Source organism: Eptesicus fuscus, chromosome 4 (assembly GCF_027574615.1).
Source record: "Eptesicus fuscus isolate TK198812 chromosome 4, DD_ASM_mEF_20220401, whole genome shotgun sequence".
NCBI lineage: Eukaryota > Metazoa > Chordata > Mammalia > Chiroptera > Vespertilionidae > Eptesicus > Eptesicus fuscus.
Genome location: NC_072476.1, coordinates 72,607,479 through 72,627,403, shown reverse-complemented (window position 1 = coordinate 72,627,403; position 19,925 = coordinate 72,607,479). Strand labels below are relative to the sequence as shown.

At 43.5% G+C, this 19,925-nt stretch overlaps 1 protein-coding gene across 2 annotated transcripts in view; it reads left to right on the top strand.

The window, feature by feature from the left end:
* SV2C (synaptic vesicle glycoprotein 2C) overlaps positions 1-19,925 on the top strand; it is a 121,577-nt gene that overhangs the window by 78,304 nt on the left and 23,348 nt on the right. For both annotated transcript variants that reach the window (XM_054714297.1, XM_008161943.3), the window contains exons 4-5: positions 18,283-18,416; positions 18,891-18,980. In XM_054714297.1, the coding sequence (XP_054570272.1) occupies positions 18,283-18,416; positions 18,891-18,980 (224 nt within the window). The remainder of the gene's footprint in view (positions 1-18,282; positions 18,417-18,890; positions 18,981-19,925) is intronic.

The window sequence follows — 19,925 nt, the reverse complement described above, 5'->3', positions numbered from 1 at the left end:
TTGCTCCAGGCTTCCCTCCAGACTTGCAAATTATAGTCACTGGGGAGGCTTTTAAACGCACCTCATCTTTGTGTATCTTATGGACCCAGGGTGCCCCCCAGTGTCGGTTAGGGTTAATCACAGCTCACCACTTGGAGCACTGAAGTGGAGGAGAGGATGCATTTTAGCTTTGTGATTCCTGTCAGATCTAATTTTCTGTCAGAAGCCCCTCCTGTCACCTAAAATTCAGTCGTGGGGCGTGGGGAAAGGGGGCTCATGAGGTATTTTTTAAAACTCACTTTGGTTTCCCTTTGGGTTCTGAAGGAGAGCAGTTTCCACGGAAATTCATTTTCTGGCCAGAATCCCACCCACTCCAAAATATTTTTCTAATCTACTGCCCTGTTAAAATGTCATTGTACTTATCTTTTCAAGACTGGCCAGTTCATACCACTTTGCTCTCAAAAGTGAAGGCACTTATAAACAGATATGACCAACACGTTTTTCCTGTCATCAGACGGGATTCTCCACATTTGCACCTGAACTTCTACCTGCACCTGCCAAATGGAAATGACTTCCAGATTCTGAAAACCTTGGTCTTGTTGTAATTTTTCTGAATCTAGCGTTACATTGAAGCCCCCTTCGTTGTTTTTTTTACCCAGGCCGGTTGTCAGACTTCGCAGCTCAAGAGTTCTATGTGCACCAAACTTCCAGAGCCGCCGGATTAAGCAAAGGAATTTCTGGCTTTCCCTGCTTAATCGTATTAATTAACATACAATGTTATTTATTAATCTCACAATTATCACTGCCTCCGGAGCTAAATATTCTCTATAGCTCAAGTGGTGTGTGTGTGTGTGTGTGTGTGTGTGTGTGTATGTGTGTGTGTGTGTGTGTGAGAGAGAGAAAGAGACAGAGAGGAGAGAGTATGTGTGAAGGAGTTTGGTCGTGCGTGAGGTAAATGGTGGGAGATAAAGTACGTACTCATTGAGATCACAAAGTCAGAATTACCTGTTTTGTGTCTTGAACCCTTAACAGTAACTCTGCTGCCTAACCCTTTTGTGGACTGGGTGGTGGTTAGCAGGATGTAGTTTGTATTTGATTCATAAAGATGACGACTGAAGTCCACGCTAGGCAGCATGGTCCTGGTCGGAAGGTCGGCAGCCTCAGCAAATCTTCCTTTGGCAGAGAAGCGTGGCCTGAGCTTCCTGAGTGCCCCGGGACTGGGAACACCCTCCTCAGGAGTTACCCCCGTCCAGGAGAGCGTGGTCAGGGGGGTGGGAGGAGTTTCGGAATGGAACCTGAGTCCTGCCTGACCTTTGGTCATCTCTGGTGTGAAGAGCAAAACGAATGTTTTCTGTTCAGATGCAATCAGTTGAAATAGTGCAAAGCCCAAAGCTATAGAATTTGAATACTTCCAAATCAGACCAGTGTATTAAGTATCTTAGTCTGGTGCCTAGAGCTTTGGTGTATGACCGGTAATGTAATCTTGCTGCTGCTGTTGTCATCTGACCACTTGTTTTAAAATTGAGATTATCGTTTACATAGAAAAAGTTGCAAGAATCATAAATGGATAGTCAATGGATTTTGACAATTGTATATACTTGTGTAACCACCACCCAAAGCAAGATAATAGAACATTTTCATCTCCCCAAAAAATTCCAACCCAGGGGCAACCACTGTTCTGATTTCTGTCACCAAATATTAGTTCTGTCCATTCTTGAGCTTCATAGAAAGTATGGACCCTTCTGGCTTCTTTTGGTCAGCATAATGTTTTATTAATTCACACATGTTGTTGCATGTATCAGTGGTTCATTCCTTTTTATTGTAAAATAGTATCCCATTTATAGACACACCACAATGTGTTCCTCCATTCTCCTGCAAATGGACATTTGGCTTGCTTCCATGACTTTTTGTTGTTTTTGTGTGTTTTGTTTTTTGTTTGTTTTGTGTGTGTGTTTTGTTTTGTTTTGGTGGGGGGAAAGTTTGAGGGAAGAGAGGGCTTAATTTTAATGATTTTAATGGCTGCTTTCTGATCAATCTTATAGTCTTCTGAGCCGCCTCAGCTCTGCTCATATATATATATTACTCAGCCTTAAAAAGGAATGAAATTCTGACATATGATACAACATCGATGCATCTAGATGGTATTAAGCTAAGTGAAATAAGCCAGATACTTGAGGAGAAGCAGGATGGGGCCAAGTTGCAAAGGGCCTTGTACTCCAGACAGACGTATTCAGCAGGTAGACCGAAGGGGAATAACTAATGGGCAAATTCTGGAAAAGGTGGGAGGAGGAAGGAAATGTGGCAGCTGCAATAGAGCATTTCTCTGTTGATATGGTTTTATTGAGCCATCCTCCTGGAGACTGGATAATTAACGAGGGGCTCCGAGGAGTGACCGTGCAGGAGGGGAGAAGAGGTGTTCCGGATGGTGGGTGTGAGTGCTGAGAGAAGTCAGGGGCACCCTGATGGGTGGGGATGGAACAGAGAGGAGGACTCCGGGAGGCAAGAGCTGAGGTGGGCCCAAGAGAACACCTGCGTCCCAGAGTTCTAAATGCAGGTCCATGGAACCCAGTGGGGCCCCTCCCGCTGACCTGCCATAGCTTCGTTGGCGTAGCCTTTCAGGGACGTGTGCTTGAAGCCAGGTGTTGTTACCAAGGACAGTGCTTCCCCATTCCTGAGGATTAGCAGGGAATTTTAAGAGCCAACTTCCCCACCCTTATGAAACAAGAATGCAAACGTGTTTTAGGAAATACATGGTTATTACCTTTCTCGTGGTAATAACCGTTTCTCAGCTGTGGGTGCTGTCAGAAAGCATTTGATGGAGAATGCTACATTCTACCAAGGCCCCAGGGGGGAACATTTCTTTGCTGTTCTTGTGATGCGCCACTTTCACTTGTTTTTCAGGGTGCATTTAAAACTATGTAAGGAGGAAAATGACAGCCCTAATAGATCAGTTTTATAGCAAAAAAAAAATAAAAATCAAAAGAGCTTATACTTGTGGTCAGCAAACTGTGGCTCGCAAGCCACATGTGGCTCTTTGGCCCCTTGAGTGTGGCTCTTCCACAAAATGCCACGGCCTGGGCGAGTCTATTTTGAAGAAGTGGCGTTAGAAGAAGTTTAAGTCTAAAAAATTTGGCTCTCAAAAGAAATTTCAATCGTTGTCCTGTGGATATTTGGCTCTGTTGACTAATGAGTTTGCCGACCACTGGCTTAGACCAACAAAAACAACAAAGAATACATCCATGCAGGAATGAAACCTAAGGTCTTCGGAAAGTCTGTTCCAAACCTGTTTGAAAACAAGCTTCGAAGTGTCCTGATTCATTAGCTCTGTTACCTGTGAGAACTGGTGACAGAGGCACAGTGGCTAACTTTTAGCAGGAGCTCTCCTCTGGGCACTGTTGATCACTGGGCTGGATAATTCTGTGGGGGTGGGGGGGCGGTCCGTGCATTGTCAGACATTTAGCCGCATCCCTGGCCACTGCCCACTAGATGCCAGTAGTAACCCTCCTCCCCTAAGCTCACGGCAATCAAAAATGGCTCCAGACATTGCCACATGTCTCCTGGGGTACGGCTACCAGATTTAGCAAGTGAAAACACAGGGTGCGTGGTTAAATGAATTTCAGATAAACAACAAATATTTTTTTTAGTATAGGTATGTCCCAAATATTGCATAAGACATACTTATACTAATTTTTAAAAATCAAATTTAACTGGTGGCCTGTACTTTATCTGCCCCCCGCCCCCCCCCGCCCCCCGGGTGGGGGATTGGGTCCTGGGCAACAGGACTGTTGATGTATTAAACAAGGTGATGTGTGTGAGGTACCTGGCCCACGGGGGATGTGCTATTCGTGTTCTGGAAATCTGCCGCAGACCTTGCATCCACTCCATCTTGTCCTTCCTGGAGGCTACAGTCGATGCTCAAAGCGTCCTGTCCTTTCCAAAACTGTGTTCTGAGTGGGTGTGCTGTCATGAGGGGAGAGGGAGCCTGCATGTGAATCTGTAAGGCTGGGAACCAGTGTTCTGGTCAAAGCTGGGTTTGCAGCCGCCTCTGCTGGAGCTGCAGTCTGCCGGCCCCCTGGTGCTCTGTCCCGGTGGCCTCCCTGAGCTACTCGCTCCTTTCTCCACGTAGCAGCCAGAGAAGGTGACGTGGGATGAAAAACGGCCGCATCGTCCAGACTCAGGCGCTCTGGGTTTGATTTTTCTGGCGCCATAGCCCTGGGATGCACCAGGACCGATCATGTCCGCAGTCGGTAGCTGTGAGGAACGTCTTTCTGGGCCAAGATTGATGACCCAGACTGTCGGCCTTTCCAGAGAGCAAAGGTGAAATTTAACTCTGGGTGGATGCCTGACATTTTGCAACAACGGGGAGTGGGGGGCGGGCGAGGAGAAATAGCATTTGTATGTCTCCTGCAGGGTCATAAATCAGGGATGGACAACAGTGAATTAGGTTTCTGCCAGCAATTGAACTGATTTGGGCTCCTACGTTTTATCTTCAGACATTCTGAAATGAGACATGCTTTAAAGATGTTCGAAATGCCCCTATGGGTTACATATCAGCTTCTTAACTCTTGAGAGTTTCATTTTTCCAAAAGGAAGTCCAATTCATGGTGGGAAGCATTAAGTGTGTCCAGGAGAAAATACATCATTGCTCTACGGGACCCCCCTTTCCCATCTGGCTGCCTGTGAGATATAACATTAGAAGCTGGGGAAATGGGGAGATGTTGGCCAAACTTTCAGTTATAAGATGATTACATTCTGGGGACCTAATGTGACCGTAGTTCTATAGGTGTCGTGGTGAGTATATTGATAACTCTGTGATGTATACTTGAAGTTTGCTAAGAGAGTAGACCTTAAGTGTTCCCACCACAACATTAAAAAATGTGAGGGGTATATGTGTGAATTAACTTGATTATGGTAATCATTTCACAAGGTATTCATATATCAAATCATCACATTGTACACCTTAAGAAAACACAATTTTTATTTGTCAATCATACCTCAAGGCAGAAAAAAACAAAAATGGATCATACGCTGTGCTGTAAAGCAAGTCCCAATATATTTCAAAAAACTACCCAGCATGTGCATTTTTTCACAAGGAAATGAAACTGAAATTCTGTTACAAAACCAAACCAAAAACCCCATATATTTGGAAATTAGGAAATATAACAGATATGTTTCCAAAACCATAAAACTTTTGAATGTACCAGGCCAGGCGTCCTCAAACTACGGCCCACGGGCCACATGCGGGTGTTTTTGCCATTTTGTTTTTTTACTTCAAAATAAGATATGTGCAGTGTGCATAGGAATTTGTTCATCGTTTTTTTAAACTATAGTCCGGCCCTCCAACGGTCTGAGGGACAGTGAACTGGCCCCCTGTTTAAAAAGTTTGAGGACCCCTGTACTAGGCAGATTCTCTGGTTTTAAAGGAATCCAAGAATGGGTTATTTATTAATTAAGTAAGCATCTGTTGAGTGACTACTCTTTGCCAGGTTTTTTTTTACTAAAGATGACAAGACATGACCCCTGCCCTGAAGGAACAGCCTTGCGGATAATCACTCTCTTGTGTGGTTTTTCTCTGTGTCAGGCACCATGAAGGGCTGTGGGAATTCACAGGATACCAAGATAGTTCCGTGGGGAGAGTGAATACCTCTTAGTGTGTCCAGAATAGTTAAAGAGGATGTTCCTCTGTACTTGGTTGGTAGAAGACTGAGTCTAGGAGTTGACAAGGGTGGGGAAGGGTAAAATGGCAAAGCTATTACACACCGGGTAGCACAGGTTGGGAGGAGGGATTTGTGGGGAATGGGGCTGGAGAGAGAGCAGGAGCCAGGTCTTAGACAGCCTGGTGGCCACACTAAAGATTCTGGACTCTATCCTGAAGGGCCAGTGCAGACCACTGAAAGGTTTTAAGCTGGTTGGGATATGATGTGATTTTTATTACAGAAAGATCTCTTGAATGTATGTGTAACACAGACTAGAAAGGCAGATTGGAAGCCGGGAGCTCTATTAAAGAGGGGTGGTATTAAAATTATTTAACAACTAGAGGTCCTGGCCTGCGGGGATCGGGCTGAAACCGGCTCTCTGACATCCCCCAAGGGGTCCTGGATTGCAAGAGGGTGCAGGCCAGGTCTAAGGACCCCACCGGTGCATGATCGGGGCCGGGGAGGGCTCCAGGGTGTGTCTGGCCCATCTCGCCCAGTCCCAATTGGCTGGACCCCAGCAGCAAGCTAACCTACCGGTTGGAGTGTCTGCCCCGTGGTAGTCAGTGTGCATCATAGCGAACGGTTGAATGATGGAACAGACAATTAGCATATTAGGCTTTTATATATATATAGATAAGGCCCTGGCCATCAGGAGAGAGGAAAGCCAACATGCTGGAACCTGGCCCCTGCCGGGTGCTACCCATTTCATTGCTGGATAGTGGATCCAAGGTCCCAGGCCTCGGGGCAATAATCATGACATGCATACTTTAGTATTCCAGCAGTGGGCACAGCCATGCCGACCCCTGCTACATTATCATAATATTAATGCTATATTATTGTCTATCTACAAAAGAAAATTCCAAAGGACCTTTGTCTAAAACAGATGCACACACACATTTTATACTACCGTTTTTTCAAACACTCAGACTCATCCTTTTTCTCAGTGAACCCAGACGAGGGATGACAAGGGCGTCGCCTAAGCAGGGATGGAGAGAAAGGAACAGGTTTGGGAGAAATACAGGAAATACAATGGCACCGGCCATAGGGAAGGAGAACAGAGGCTGACTCCCACATTTCTGGTCTGGGAGGCTGAGGAAGGCTGAGTGTTTCCACTTGGGTTGGGGGCTTTGGGGCAGCATCTGATGACAGTGAACCTCAGGAACTGCAGGTGTTCTGAAGGTTATTCTCTTGGTGGTTCAATTGCATACAAGGGAGCAGTATCTGGCTATGGGCCTAATAGAGTGGACCACTCCCATGTTGTATTTCCATCCACTGTCCTTGGAATGAGGGGGTGATGTCCCTTCCTTGAGGCACAAAGCCTAGAAGCCAGAGCTCCCAGGACATTGTGGTTGCATGCATTTCCCAGCCCGTTAGAATGGAATTTCTTTGGTATAAATGACTAAACTTTTAGGGTCATTTTGGGTCTGCATCATGGGCTAAGCAGCTGTTTCACTTGTCAAGTGTTAACTGACTTGTTCTGGATCAGAGGCTACAAGGCAAAAAATGAAGCTAGACAAAAAGGAGCAGGTAGAGAGGTCAGCAGTTAGCAGAGATGTATGAGTGTGACCTTTGGTGTTAGCAATAAAGAGCGCTTGGGCTGACCTCTGTTGTCATAACACTGGAAATATTACAGCCCCCTCACCCCAGGAAAAACTCCTTCCCTAAGAATGCATTCCAGTGGTATTTTTGTGTCATAGCATTAAAAATCTTCTGAGAATGGACAAAGCTTTTGCTGATCATGAGCAAGATCTTGCTGAGGCCTTGTGCAAAGAACAAAATGAAATCTTGACCTGGAGTAGAATAGAGACCATGAAGTTGTATGGAGCACTTTTTAGGGGGGGATATTTTCAGGACACCTACTTTGAAAGCAGATTGACTGAGTTGTTAATATACAGAATAAGTATCATGATCTTGCTACAAGTCCTCTAGCAACCTTATGCACTTGTGTCAGAACTAACTGCAGTTTACAAGTTTGTTCTGTTTTGTTAAATGTTGGAAGTGTTCCATTTCTTACCATGGTTCAGTGCTCAAGATAGATATGTTGCCTCATCTTCTCCAGACACAAGAACTTAGAATGAGCTTTAGAGGCTATTAGTCTAACGTTCTACCTAATATAAGAATTCTCAATTTTTACTTTATTTTTTATGGTCTAAAGTTTTATATATATCTCCTTTTTCCCCAATTGACGCCCCTCCCTGCCCCAGCCCAGGCATTCCCACCCTGGGCAAGAGGACTTGTAGCCCCAGTGTCTGTGTCCATTGGTTATGCTAATACTAGAGGCCCAGTGCACAAAATTCGTGCGTGGAGGGTTCCCTCAGCCCAGCCTGTTCCTTCTCCAATCAGGGACCCCTCGGGGATCTCCGACTGCTGGCAGTCGGACATCCCTCTCACAATCCGGGACCACTGCTCCTAACTGCTCACCTGTCTGCCAGCCTGATCACCCATAACTGCCCCCCTCCAAACCCCCATGCCAGCCTGGTCACCCCCAACTGCCCCCCTACCAGCCTGGTTGCCCTACACAGCCTACTGTTCAGTCATTTGGTCGTCCCTCACTAACCCCCTTGCTGGCCTAGTCGCCCCACGCAGCCTGCTGTTCGATTGCTACTGTGAGGGCAACCTGACCAATTTGCATATTACCCTTTTATTAGTATAGATGCATGCATACAAGTCCTTTGGCTGCTCTTGAACACCCCCTCCCCTACCATTTGTCTCTGGATCTATTCTTGTTCATCAAATTATGTTGATCATTATATCCCACATATGAGTGAGATCATGTGATATTTATCTTTCTCTGACTGGCTTATTTCGCTTAGCATAATGTTCTCCAGTTCCATCCATGTTGTTATAAATGTTAAAAGTTCCTTCTTTTTTATAGCGGCATAGTATTTGTTGTGTAGATGTACCACAGTTTTTTTAATCCACTCATCTGCTGATGGGCACTTAGGCAGTTTCCAAATCTTAGCTATTGTAAATGGTGCTGCTATGAACATAGGGGTGCATATATCTTTTCTGACTGGTGTTTCTAGTTTCTTGGGATATATTCCCAGAAGTGGGATCACTGGGTCAAATGGGAGTTCCATTTTTAGTTTTTTGAGGAAACTCCATACTGTTCTCCACAGTGGCTGCACCAGTCTGCATTCCCACCAGCAGTGCACGAGGGTTCCTTTTTCTCCGCATCCTCGCCAGCACTTGTCATTTGTTGATTTGTTGATGATAGCCATTCTGACAGGTGTGAGATGGTATCTCATTGTTGTTTTGATTTGCATCTCTCGGATGATCAGTGACTTTGAGCATGTTTTCATATGTCTCTCAGCCTTCTCTATGTTCTCTTTCAAAAAGTGTCTATTTTACATCCTCAATCTTTACTTTTGTTGGTTTTCAGTGTCCTAAGACTATACCTGTTCACAAAATGAACATAATTGATTTATTGTTTTTATCAATGGACATCAGCTTATATAAGAGTTTATATATTAATATAAATCTGCAAACATACACAGTTGATCTTAAATTATTATTTATGTTAGTAAAATAGCAAAGGAAAGTTAATGCATGTCCTTATGCTATCAGATAAATATGAATGTACATGAAGTGTATTTATAGAGTAATGAGCTGCCTTTACATTTATAAGTTCCATTTGTATATGGCCAAAATTGGACTGTCCTATAGGCTATTGTAGGATATATTTGTATAAAATTTTTTGATGAAGTTTTGATTGAGCTACATTATCGTACTATTAATATTATATTATTGTTTATCTACAAAAGAAAATTCCAAAGGGCCCTTGTTTAAAACAGACACACACACACATTTTCTGCTATCATTTTTTTCAGACACTCAGACTCATCATTTTTCTCAATGGAGTTGGAGAGGCATCCTGCTTGAGTGAGTTTTACATGATGCACATAGAATTCTTTCTGGAAAGTTCCTCTCATTTACTCTTTTCATACTTAGAGCACTCACGGATGATAGTCCAGAAAAAAACACACACAACCCTCCTAAAAAATAAGCCCATGAATTTCTGAGTTTCAGAAGCCACCAGGAAATGTGTTTCTTTGGAAGCATGGGTAAGATCACAAGCCAAACTCAGCAGCCAGAGGTATAATGTGACTTCCTTCTCCCGTTGACCACTCACTGTGTGCATTCCAAACGGTAGGACCCGAGCTCGGAAATAGACTAGCTGGAAAGCTCAGCTTGTTGCTTGGGCTTTCTCTCAGAGACAGATGACGACTGCAGTTAATTGGAATTTAACCCTTAGACCTTTGCCCTGGGCGGGGTAATTCCCGTTGAATTGGCTCTCATCTCTTGAAGGCGTGATTCTGTGCTGCAGGCAGATCCCTGCCAATTTTTTTTTTTTTTTTTATCATGCGTGATTGCTTTATGTCTCACTGTTAGCAACAGTGCTTACACGATTTTGGCTCAAAATGCAACTGGCCTCTGCCCCAAGAATCCAACTTTAAAATGTGACTGGATTTACAGGTTTAAAATTAAAGGTCTGTGAAATTTTTCTTTCCCGCCCAGAGCGATACCAGGGTAGACTCTGCCACTGTCTCGTTGCTATCTCTAAGTGAGCACGGTGGTGTCCGTGTTTACATTCGTCACAATCAGAATTACTAACAGTAGTTTAGTTCCGAAAATTGTGTGGCTATGAAGAGTGTCACAATTATCATTCCAGTTTCCTTTTCCCCTCCCTTTTCCCATCAGGCCTTGTGTTTCAGAAAACCAAAGACTTGCAATTCTTTGAAAAGATTTCCCCCCTTTTTGAGTGAAAATTAAGACAAGGTGACACAAAACTCAAAAAGTAAAGAAATCATGCCAGAAGTGAAAGACCTGCTGGTCCCCACTCGCTACCCCAAGTAACCATTTCAAATAGTTTAGTGTATTTTCCTCCCACTTGTTTTCTAGATATAATGATATGTTTTATGTGTATATAAAAATGCAATTGCCCTGGCAGGTTTGGCTTAGTGGATGGTGTGTCGGCCTGCAGACTGAGGGGTCCCGGGTTCGATTCCAGTTGGGGACACGTGCCCAGATTGCAGGCTGGATCCCCAGTGGGGGACGTGCAGGAGGCAGCCGATCAATGATTCTCTATCATCATTGATGTTTATATATCTCTCTCCTTCTCTCTTCCTTTCTGAAATCAATAAAAATAAATATATTTTTTAAAATGCAATCACTACTATTACCCTGTTTTGAAAGGAGTTGTTTTCACTGAGCAATGTAACTTGGACAGTTTCCATATCAGTTCAGAGATCTGTCTCATCCTTTGCCAATAGTTACGTGGTATTCTATTGCATGGCTGGACCATAGTTTGTTTAACTACAGTATTTCCCTCACACAAACTTTTTTTATTTTTTTAAACAAATGAGAATGACTCAAAAATCTCTGCTGACATCAGCTACAGGGACTTTCCAGCTGCATCTCGTTAAGTGTTCTGGAGTCACAGACGATACTAGATGAATGACAACCTGAGTTTCCTGTCAAGGATTAATGTTTCATGCTGATTAGATAGTATTCATATTTTAAATCAGTGACATGTTAAGGGGATAAAATTTTATTTCTATAAGAATAAAGTCAGAAATTCATCTGATCATGGTTCCCTTCCTAAGCTTATTGAGAAAATGGATTTTGAGCCACTTTTCCAAAGAGAATTTTAATTAGCTCTGTGTCTTGTGAGTGAAGACCACCAACAGCCCTACCTGGTGTGGTTCAATGGATAGAGCGTTGGCCTGCAGACTGAAGGGTCCTGGGTTTGATTCCAGTCAAGGGCACATGCCTGGGTTGTAGGCTTGATCCTCAGTAGGGGGTGTACAGGAGGCAGCTAATCAGTAATTCTCTCTCATCATTGATGTTTCTCTCTCTCTCTCCCTCTCCCTTCCTCTCAGAAATCAATAATATATATTTTTTAAAAAGGCCACCAACAAATAAATAGGTTATTTACTTCTTAACTATTGAAAACAGATCTCACATTTAATATGTATTTTTGGTAATGTTAATTAATATTATATTCATGTTTTAGATCATTGGATCTGTGTCTTGCACCTAAAGTCTGTCTTCTTGCCAACGATAGTCATGGATGATATCATGGAACTGGCCACCAAATATGTATAGATCAGTGAGGTGGGTGCTGTTTCACCAGCGCATCAGGGACAGAACCAGGAGCCAGCATTCTCCTGCGAGCATCACATACTCCTGCCTCTGCACCTTGAGAGAGTGCAGACAGTCAGGCAGCTGGGGAGGCAGCTGGTTTCTGCATTCAGAGCACATCAGCCTGAGTTTGTGAATGGGCTGGATCATTATGCAAGACACACAGCGCTCTTATTAGCACCACACTGATGATCGCTCTGCAGTAACTGCTTTCCAGAACACCCTAATTGAGGTCCTTCCTGGCATGGAGTTGACATGATGTTTAGATAAATCCCTCAGTATGACATTTTAATTGGTATTTGTAACAAGGTCCAAAGGACAATTAGAACCACCATCCACGCAAAAAATCATTTTTTTTTAAGACAAGGCACGGTGCTAACATATAAAAGGCTCATTTTACTAAATGCAGATGAGTGTCCTAGAGCAACAACCTGCTTTCCCAGTTACATGCAGCTTGCTTTTACACTCGGTTCTGCACTTCATGTTGATGTCTCCCCTCTTCCTGATGTTTGTGGTTTATGTTTTCTGTCACTCTTAGATTCAGATTTAAGCCATCTTGCAATGGAGCTGGGGAGGGGTCCCAAGAATTCATAGCTTCATAGCTACAGTGGTCAGTGTTTCATCCCTTCATTCTTTTATTCATTTTCAATTCGGATAATGGTATGTTCATTTTACAAAGTATATGCTAGGCCATTTCTCAATACCCTCACTGTGTCTATCCTTCATTCAGGCCACAGGATATCACCCATCCATCTCTGACACACAAGCACACACTCTGGGGCACATCTTAAAAGCAGAGCAGGGTTGGACTCCCTCTGACCCTCTCTCTCTGAATCACTGGGTTATAAGACAGGTGGAAAGAATTGGGGATCTGGTATGGCATAATCCATCCTGGCTGGTCTCATCTACTTCTTAAGTACTTACTTGAACTGTATCTCTAACTTAGATGTTAGATATGTAAAAGGGATTAAGCAAAAAAACAAACAAATGAACAAACAAAAAACTCATAGACACAGGCAACAGCATGGTGATTACCAGAGGGGAAGATAGCTAGGAGGAGGTAGAAGAGGGCATAGGGGGTATAAATGGTGATAGAAGGAGAAAGAAACTTAAGAATTTGCTCTTTTTGTTCATGAACTGAAATCAGAAGAGAAATTTGGCTATGATTCTTAAGAGAGATACCTCCACCTCTTCTGTACTCCCAGCACACGTTCTTCATGTTTTAGCATGGGTAATACCATTTTTCATATCTCTTAACCACTATGCCTCTTCCACTGGAGTCTAATCCTAGAGGGCAGGGGTAAGTCTTATTAGTCCCCACATTACAGCATTGTGACTGACACATATAAACACTCAATAAAAGTCTGAATGAATGAACAAAAAGTACATGAAGATATCACTAGGCATTCAGGAAGCGCAAATTAAAACTGATGAGATGCCACTACACACCTATCAGGGTGGCCAAAATTTTTAAAAATAAAGCTGACAAATAAGTGGTGAGAAGAATATAAAGCAGCTAGACCTCTCATATACCACTGGTGGGAATGGAAAATAGTTTGGCAGCGTCTTAGAAAGTTAAACATATACTTACCATATGACTCAAATGACCCACACCGAGGAATTAACCCAAGAGAATAGGAAAACTTTGGGGGACACAAATTCCTGTCTGAAATGTTGAAAACAGATTTATTTAGACTCACCTAAAACTTCACACAACCCGAAGGTCCTCCAGCTGCTGAGCAGGTACATAAACTGGCATACCCACACAATGAATACTGCTCATTCGTGTAAAGGAACACACGGTAGACACTTGCCACAATCTGCGTGGATGCATTATGCAAATAATCCAGACGTAAACACTGCAGGCCGTGTGACTCCATTTCTATGACATTCTAGAAAAGCAAAACTATAGGGAGAGAGGACAGACCAGGGGGAGCCAGGGCTTAGGAATCGAAGACAGGTTGACTCCAGAAGGGTGGCAGGAAGGACTGTTTTGTGGTGATGGAACTGGTCTCTGTCCCAGTGATGATGATGGTTACAGGACTCTCTGCATTTATCAACCTCATAGAACTGTATAACCAAAAAGTAATAATAATAATAATTTTACTGCATACATGTCACTAATTTAATGTGAAAAAGTAAATCGAGGTTATTTTGCTGTTTAGCATGAATTCAGAAAGAAAATGAGTCCGAAGGATCCTTGAGTACCTACTGTCTTAGTAGCCTGCAATGATTTTGCAGATATTCATGTACACACGTACTCAGTGCGAGTGTATCCATTGAATAAACATTTGAAGAACATGTGCTGTGAACCAGGACTTCTGTAGGCCCTGGGGATACATTGGTGAGTAACCAAAGCAGAGAAGCTGCTCTCATGGTGGGTAGAGGAACAGATAGCAAAGGTGTAAATAATTCAATGAATATGACAGCTGTAGGTAGGGGTAACTGCTTGGGAGACAATAAAAGAGGCATTAGTGATGGAGAGTGGGATTGAGTGTTTGGGCCTCTCTCAGGAGATAACCTTACAACTGAGACCTGGGAGGTGTGAAAAAGGCATCCATGTGTGCAGATATTCAGGCAGGGAAATATCAAATGCAGAGACCCTGAGGGGACTACATCGAGGACAAGATACACTGAAAAACCCTCCCACTTCAAAACTCAGAGAAAGATGGGGTAAAATACAACAAACAGCCTTTTAAATGCATGGCGAGGCTTCCAAGGAGCTATGGCAAAGCCACTAAGATGGAATTCAGCTCTGTTATGTTCAAATAACTGACAGCGTGTCTATGGAACTGGCCCGGGCTGAGTGAGGGGACCAGTAAGAGATGAGCTCAGATGCATAGGTAAGAGTCAGCTTCTGTCAGCCGTAGAGGCCACAGTAAGACACGTGGATTGATTCCAAACCTATTAGGAGCTGTTGGAGGCTTTCAAGCAGCAGAGTGAAGTGCTCTTGTTGACCCTTTAAAAGGATGAGTCTGGCTGCTGTCAGGAGGGTGGACTCCGGAAGACCAGGGAGGCAGGAAAAGGAGAGTTAGGCTCCTGCTGAGGCAGAGTGTTGCCAGCAGGAAGCTCTGCTGTGCCATGGAAATTGGGAGATGTGGCTAACTTTGAGATATATCTTGGAACTGGAACTGGCTGAGAGATTGGACTTTGAGGGTAGTGAGAGGGAAAAAGAGGAATCAAGAATGAAGTCTTGGTTTGGGGCATGAATGTCTGGGTGGCTGGCAGTATATCATTTGCTGAAATAGGAAAGATGAGGAGAGAAACAAGAATTTTGTTTGGTAGTGGAGCAAGAAATCCAAAATTCCATTTTGGACACAGTAACCCAGATGCCCTTAGGCATCTTTGTGTAGATATAAATAGGGTGCTGGAGCTCTGGGAAGAAATGGGTGGGTGATACACCCTTTATACGGAGCGAAACCACCACATTGCATGTCTGTGCGTACACATACACATGCGTACACACAGCCCCCAAGCAGGGGGCCAGGAGACAGACTTCACAGCCAAAAAAGTAGAGAGCCATCTGCACAGCAGCGGATGGGCTCACCTCCAGCCAGCGAACAGGAGTCCCCACCTGAAGAAACTACATGCTAAACTGAGGAAAGTGGACTCTGGACCAGCTGGTTCTCTTCTAGGTTTAGATCCTATTTGTGGTCCAGTTTCCTCTGTGGACTGAAAACTGCTGAACTGGAATCACACTGCAAACTATCTCTCCACCCACGGATGTGATGTTCGGGAGCAGTAAGAGCAAAGGGCAATATTTCTAAGACTATCAGGAAGGAGCCTGAAGTCCTTGGTGAGGCATCTGTAGAAGTCTGAGCAAAATCAAAGGGCCTGAGGTTTTATAGAGAATAAAATTTCAAGTTAATTTATAACAGGTTAGTGATAGACCTATACCTACAAAGAGAGGTGTGTTGCTTTCCTATTGCTGCTGTAACAAATCACCACAAATTGATTGGTTTTAAACAACAAAATGTATTACCTTACAATTCTGGAGGTCAGAGGTTTATATGGGTTGACAGGGCTTCTGGAGGCCTGAGGGTAGAATATGTGTCCTTGCCTTTTCTAGCTTCTACAAGCCTCCTACATTCCTTGGCTTGTGGCCCCTTCCTCCAGCTTCAAAGCCAGTGCTATAGCATCCTCAAATCTCACCCCTATCTGACCTCAGCTTCCCTTATTACATCTCCTGCTCTCACTCTGACTATCCTGCCTCTCTCTTTCCCTCCGAAGGACCCTGGTACTTACGTTGGGCCTAGCCATATAATATGGGGTAATCACTTTATCTCAAGATCCTACACTTAATTAGGCCTGCAAAATCCCTTTGCCATGTAAGGTTTAGTCAGGGGTCCTCAAACTTTTTAAACAGGGGGCCAGTTCACTATCCCTCAGACCGTTGGAGGGCCGTACTATAGTTTAAAAAAAACTATGAACAAATTTCTATGCACACTGCACATATCTTATTTTGAAGTAAAAAAACAAAACGGCAAAAACACCCGCATGTAGCCCGCGGGCCGTAGTTTGAGGACGCCTGGTTTAGAGCATGAAGGTGAAGACATCTTTGCGAGAGAGGGAGCATTGTTTTGTCTACCACAAGGAGTTTTCTGCTATTTACCAGTGGGACTTTCTTCTTAGTTAAATAACTTCATTAAAAAAAAAAACACAAACCAAAACCCTCCCATTTTTGTTTATAAAACTGCATCTTCAGAGCTAATTAATTTTAGCAGAGGCACCAGAGACCTTTCTCTCTCTTGTCTTTGCCCTTTCTCCTTGTACTGGGCTGTAGACTGAAATTAAAACCCTGCATTTTGCCTCAATCAGCCATCTAAAGCTTTTATTTTTCATCTAATGTGTTAATAGCATCTAGAGCTTTTTACAAAGAAATTCTATGAAGCTCTAAGATCAAATCTGAACAAGGCATGTTCTCTGTTTCATCATAGAACTTCTTCTGCCTTTTAGATATTGGAGACTTGAACTTCTGCTGCATAAAACATTGAGAGTAGATATCCCTTCCTAAAGTTTACGATGTAGTTAATTTAGCAATTCACACCATCCTCATGTATTAAATTCCCAGAAAATGTTGATTGACCTAAGATTGATAGAGGTTTACATCATTTGTCAGCAGATTCTGTGTTTAAGAGCAAGTGTGCACAGAAAGGAGGCCATGCATGCTATAAGATTCTGCCTCAAATCCTGGTGGGGAAGCTTCTGATATGTAACTTCAGCTTTGTGGCCTTGAGGAAGTTACATCACCTCCAGAATCTCGCTGGCTCCTATGTAAACAGCGATTGACTATACTGCTTTCCTGGGGGTGTGGTGTAGACTATGACATTGTTCACAAAAAAGCCTTATAATAAATACCAAGCATTGCCCTAAATTAAATTTTTGCCTCCTGTAATTCATCTATGCCTCTATAAATTTTCTCCTTTTTCAAATGTATTTGATATGTCTCATTATTTCTCATTTAGAATCATGTTTGAATTTTGCTTTCAACCATTTTATATTTGTTTAAATATAAGACTGTCTTTCTTCCAGTCCATGAAGAGATTTCTATTTGTATCCCATTAAGCTTGTTCCTATTAAAATAAAAATGCTATTTGGGACTTTAAAATTCTCTTGAGCTATTGGATGACATGTGCATGTGGTGAGAGATATGACAACTGGCAATTCTTAATAATTGCACTGGTCAGCGTGCTGGCAGGCAGTGATGATGCTCTCATGGGGGCCATTTAAAAAGAGTTAGGTGGGAACGGTAAAGAGAAGCCAAAAAGGAATAATAATACTAATAATAATAGTAGCGGAAGGGCATCCTCTACCCACCTGTGTCTCACAGGGCAAGAGGAGGGAGGGGTTGCCAGAACCTGACAAGAGGTGTGGCTAGAGAAGTTCCAGGGGATGAGCATACCCAGGGTCAAACCTCCGCCCAGCCAGTGGGAAGGGAGAAGGGAAGCAAGGGAAATAAATATCCTGAGCCCCGCTCCCACTCCCTGTTCTCCTTCCTTTCTTCAAACCCAAGTGGAAGAGGAGGGCGTGGGAGCCAGTTGATGCAGTCCACAGACATCCATTTCCTGGCACACAGCTCGGTGGAGAGTGGAGAGTGATCTGCAGGAGCAAACAGAAGATACCCAGCAGAGTAGTCTATTAGGGAAAATATTATCCCGAGTTAATTTTTCTTGGCCTTCAAAATGTGGTTGTTCGTCAACATACTTAGCCCTGACCCCTTTGGTTCCAAGCATCTGTCTTCTCAGCACGGCTACTGGCAGTCCTGTTGCCACTGGTGGTGCTGTTGGTGGTAATGAGGTTGGTGGTATTGAGCTGGTCAGCCCAGGCCAGCTCATGCTTCTGTGGGTCCCAACATCTGACTAATGAACTTGAGGTGTAGACACCACAGTGACTGTGGAGCCCCCGTTTCCCAGCAGGCAGTCTGAAGAGCGCTCCCCCTCACTCTCCCGTCCTCCTTTTCCAGGATGGAGCTTCAGCATGGGGTCGGCCTACCAGTTTCACAGTTGGCGTGTGTTCGTGATTGTCTGCGCCCTGCCCTGTGTCTGCTCGGTGGTGGCCCTCACATTCATGCCTGAAAGCCCCCGGTTCTTGTTGGAGGTAACATTTGTTATGACTGATACTCAAGGAAGCCACATACGTTGGAGACAGTTGCTTGTTAATTCTAGAAAAGCATGTCTGCCTCTTTGGGAGGTATTTTTTCCTTCCTTATGTGGAGGGTTTGGTGTGATGGGGGCATGCTTCCAACAACCAGCATGGGAACAAGCTGCCGCGTGGCCAGAAAGCACTCATGTTCCTCCTCAAGCAGTTTACTCTTTGCTCAATGAAGAGAACATGGCTATTGTTCTATACGTGAAATTTTACCATCCAGAGGTGCTATTTCTAGTTATAGGCACAGCCATTGAGCTGCTAAGGTATTCGAGGATATCCAAGTAGTCTGCATGTCCCAGTGGGACACACCTTCGTGCATTTTCACAATTACACCCAATTTCATTTGGCAATTGGAGATGGTTATTGGAAAACCGGGGAGTGTGTTTCACCTCTAGCACTTCACTGTCTACTCGCATTTGCTAGGTTGGAAAACATGATGAAGCTTGGATGATTCTGAAGTTAATTCATGACACAAACATGAGGGCACGGGGTCAGCCTGAGAAGGTCTTCACGGTGAGTACTGCTCCTCAGAGAATCACCTGTGCCAGGGGTGGGAAACGGCTTCTGAAAAGGCCAGATTGTAAATTCCTCTCTCACTGGCCCTTCCATTCCTCATACTTGCCACGTTTGCCTAAGCCTGCCACACTGCTGTGGTATGTGCTGTTCCCTCTGCATGAGCGTTCTTCGATTCCCTTGTTACAAAGTTTATTCTCAATGGGGAAACCAGTCTAAATTAATGAAAACTGGGTGCACAGAATTTTTGTAGAAGGAACGTGGTTTTCAAATCTTTTTATATATGCAGCATATAGTTAGATGAAAAATGTTTTGTCTAAAATGGGTTTTATACATAAAGTAAGACAGAAGTGGGACAAAAGTAAGATCTTCGGTGTCATAAATGATACGAATTATAGTTCTTAAAATGTGAAATAGTCCCTAATTAAACAGTCCCCTCGTGTCTAACTTATTTTATTTTTATTTAGGAAATACATTTTTCATGATGTAAAGATAGACTTCAGTCTGTCATCTATCCAAATTATCATAGATTCTTCATTAGCAAAATTTGTGTGTAGCATAATGGAGAAAGTAAGATCAGTAATGGAGGACCTGGGAGCTTTGAGGAGGCCGTTCTTTTGAGGAGACGCCCAATAGAGGAAGGCTGTTTTTAAATTAAAGGAACATGAAGCTGGAGGATTCTCAAGACATTAGCTAGACACTGGGTATCACTTAATCCTTTCAGCCAGATGAGGGTAAACCCTTTACCAAAGACTTCTGGGAAAGTGTCTCTGTAGGGACTCATTGCCCTGCTTACCTGCCTTTCTTCCAGGAGTTAGAGTTACCAAGTCCAGCCATGACCATTCATGATAATATTATTATGTAAAATGGGAATAATGTGGGAATGATAAAAAAAATGGATAATCTCAAAATCATGTATATGTGACTTTCAAAATCATTACATGA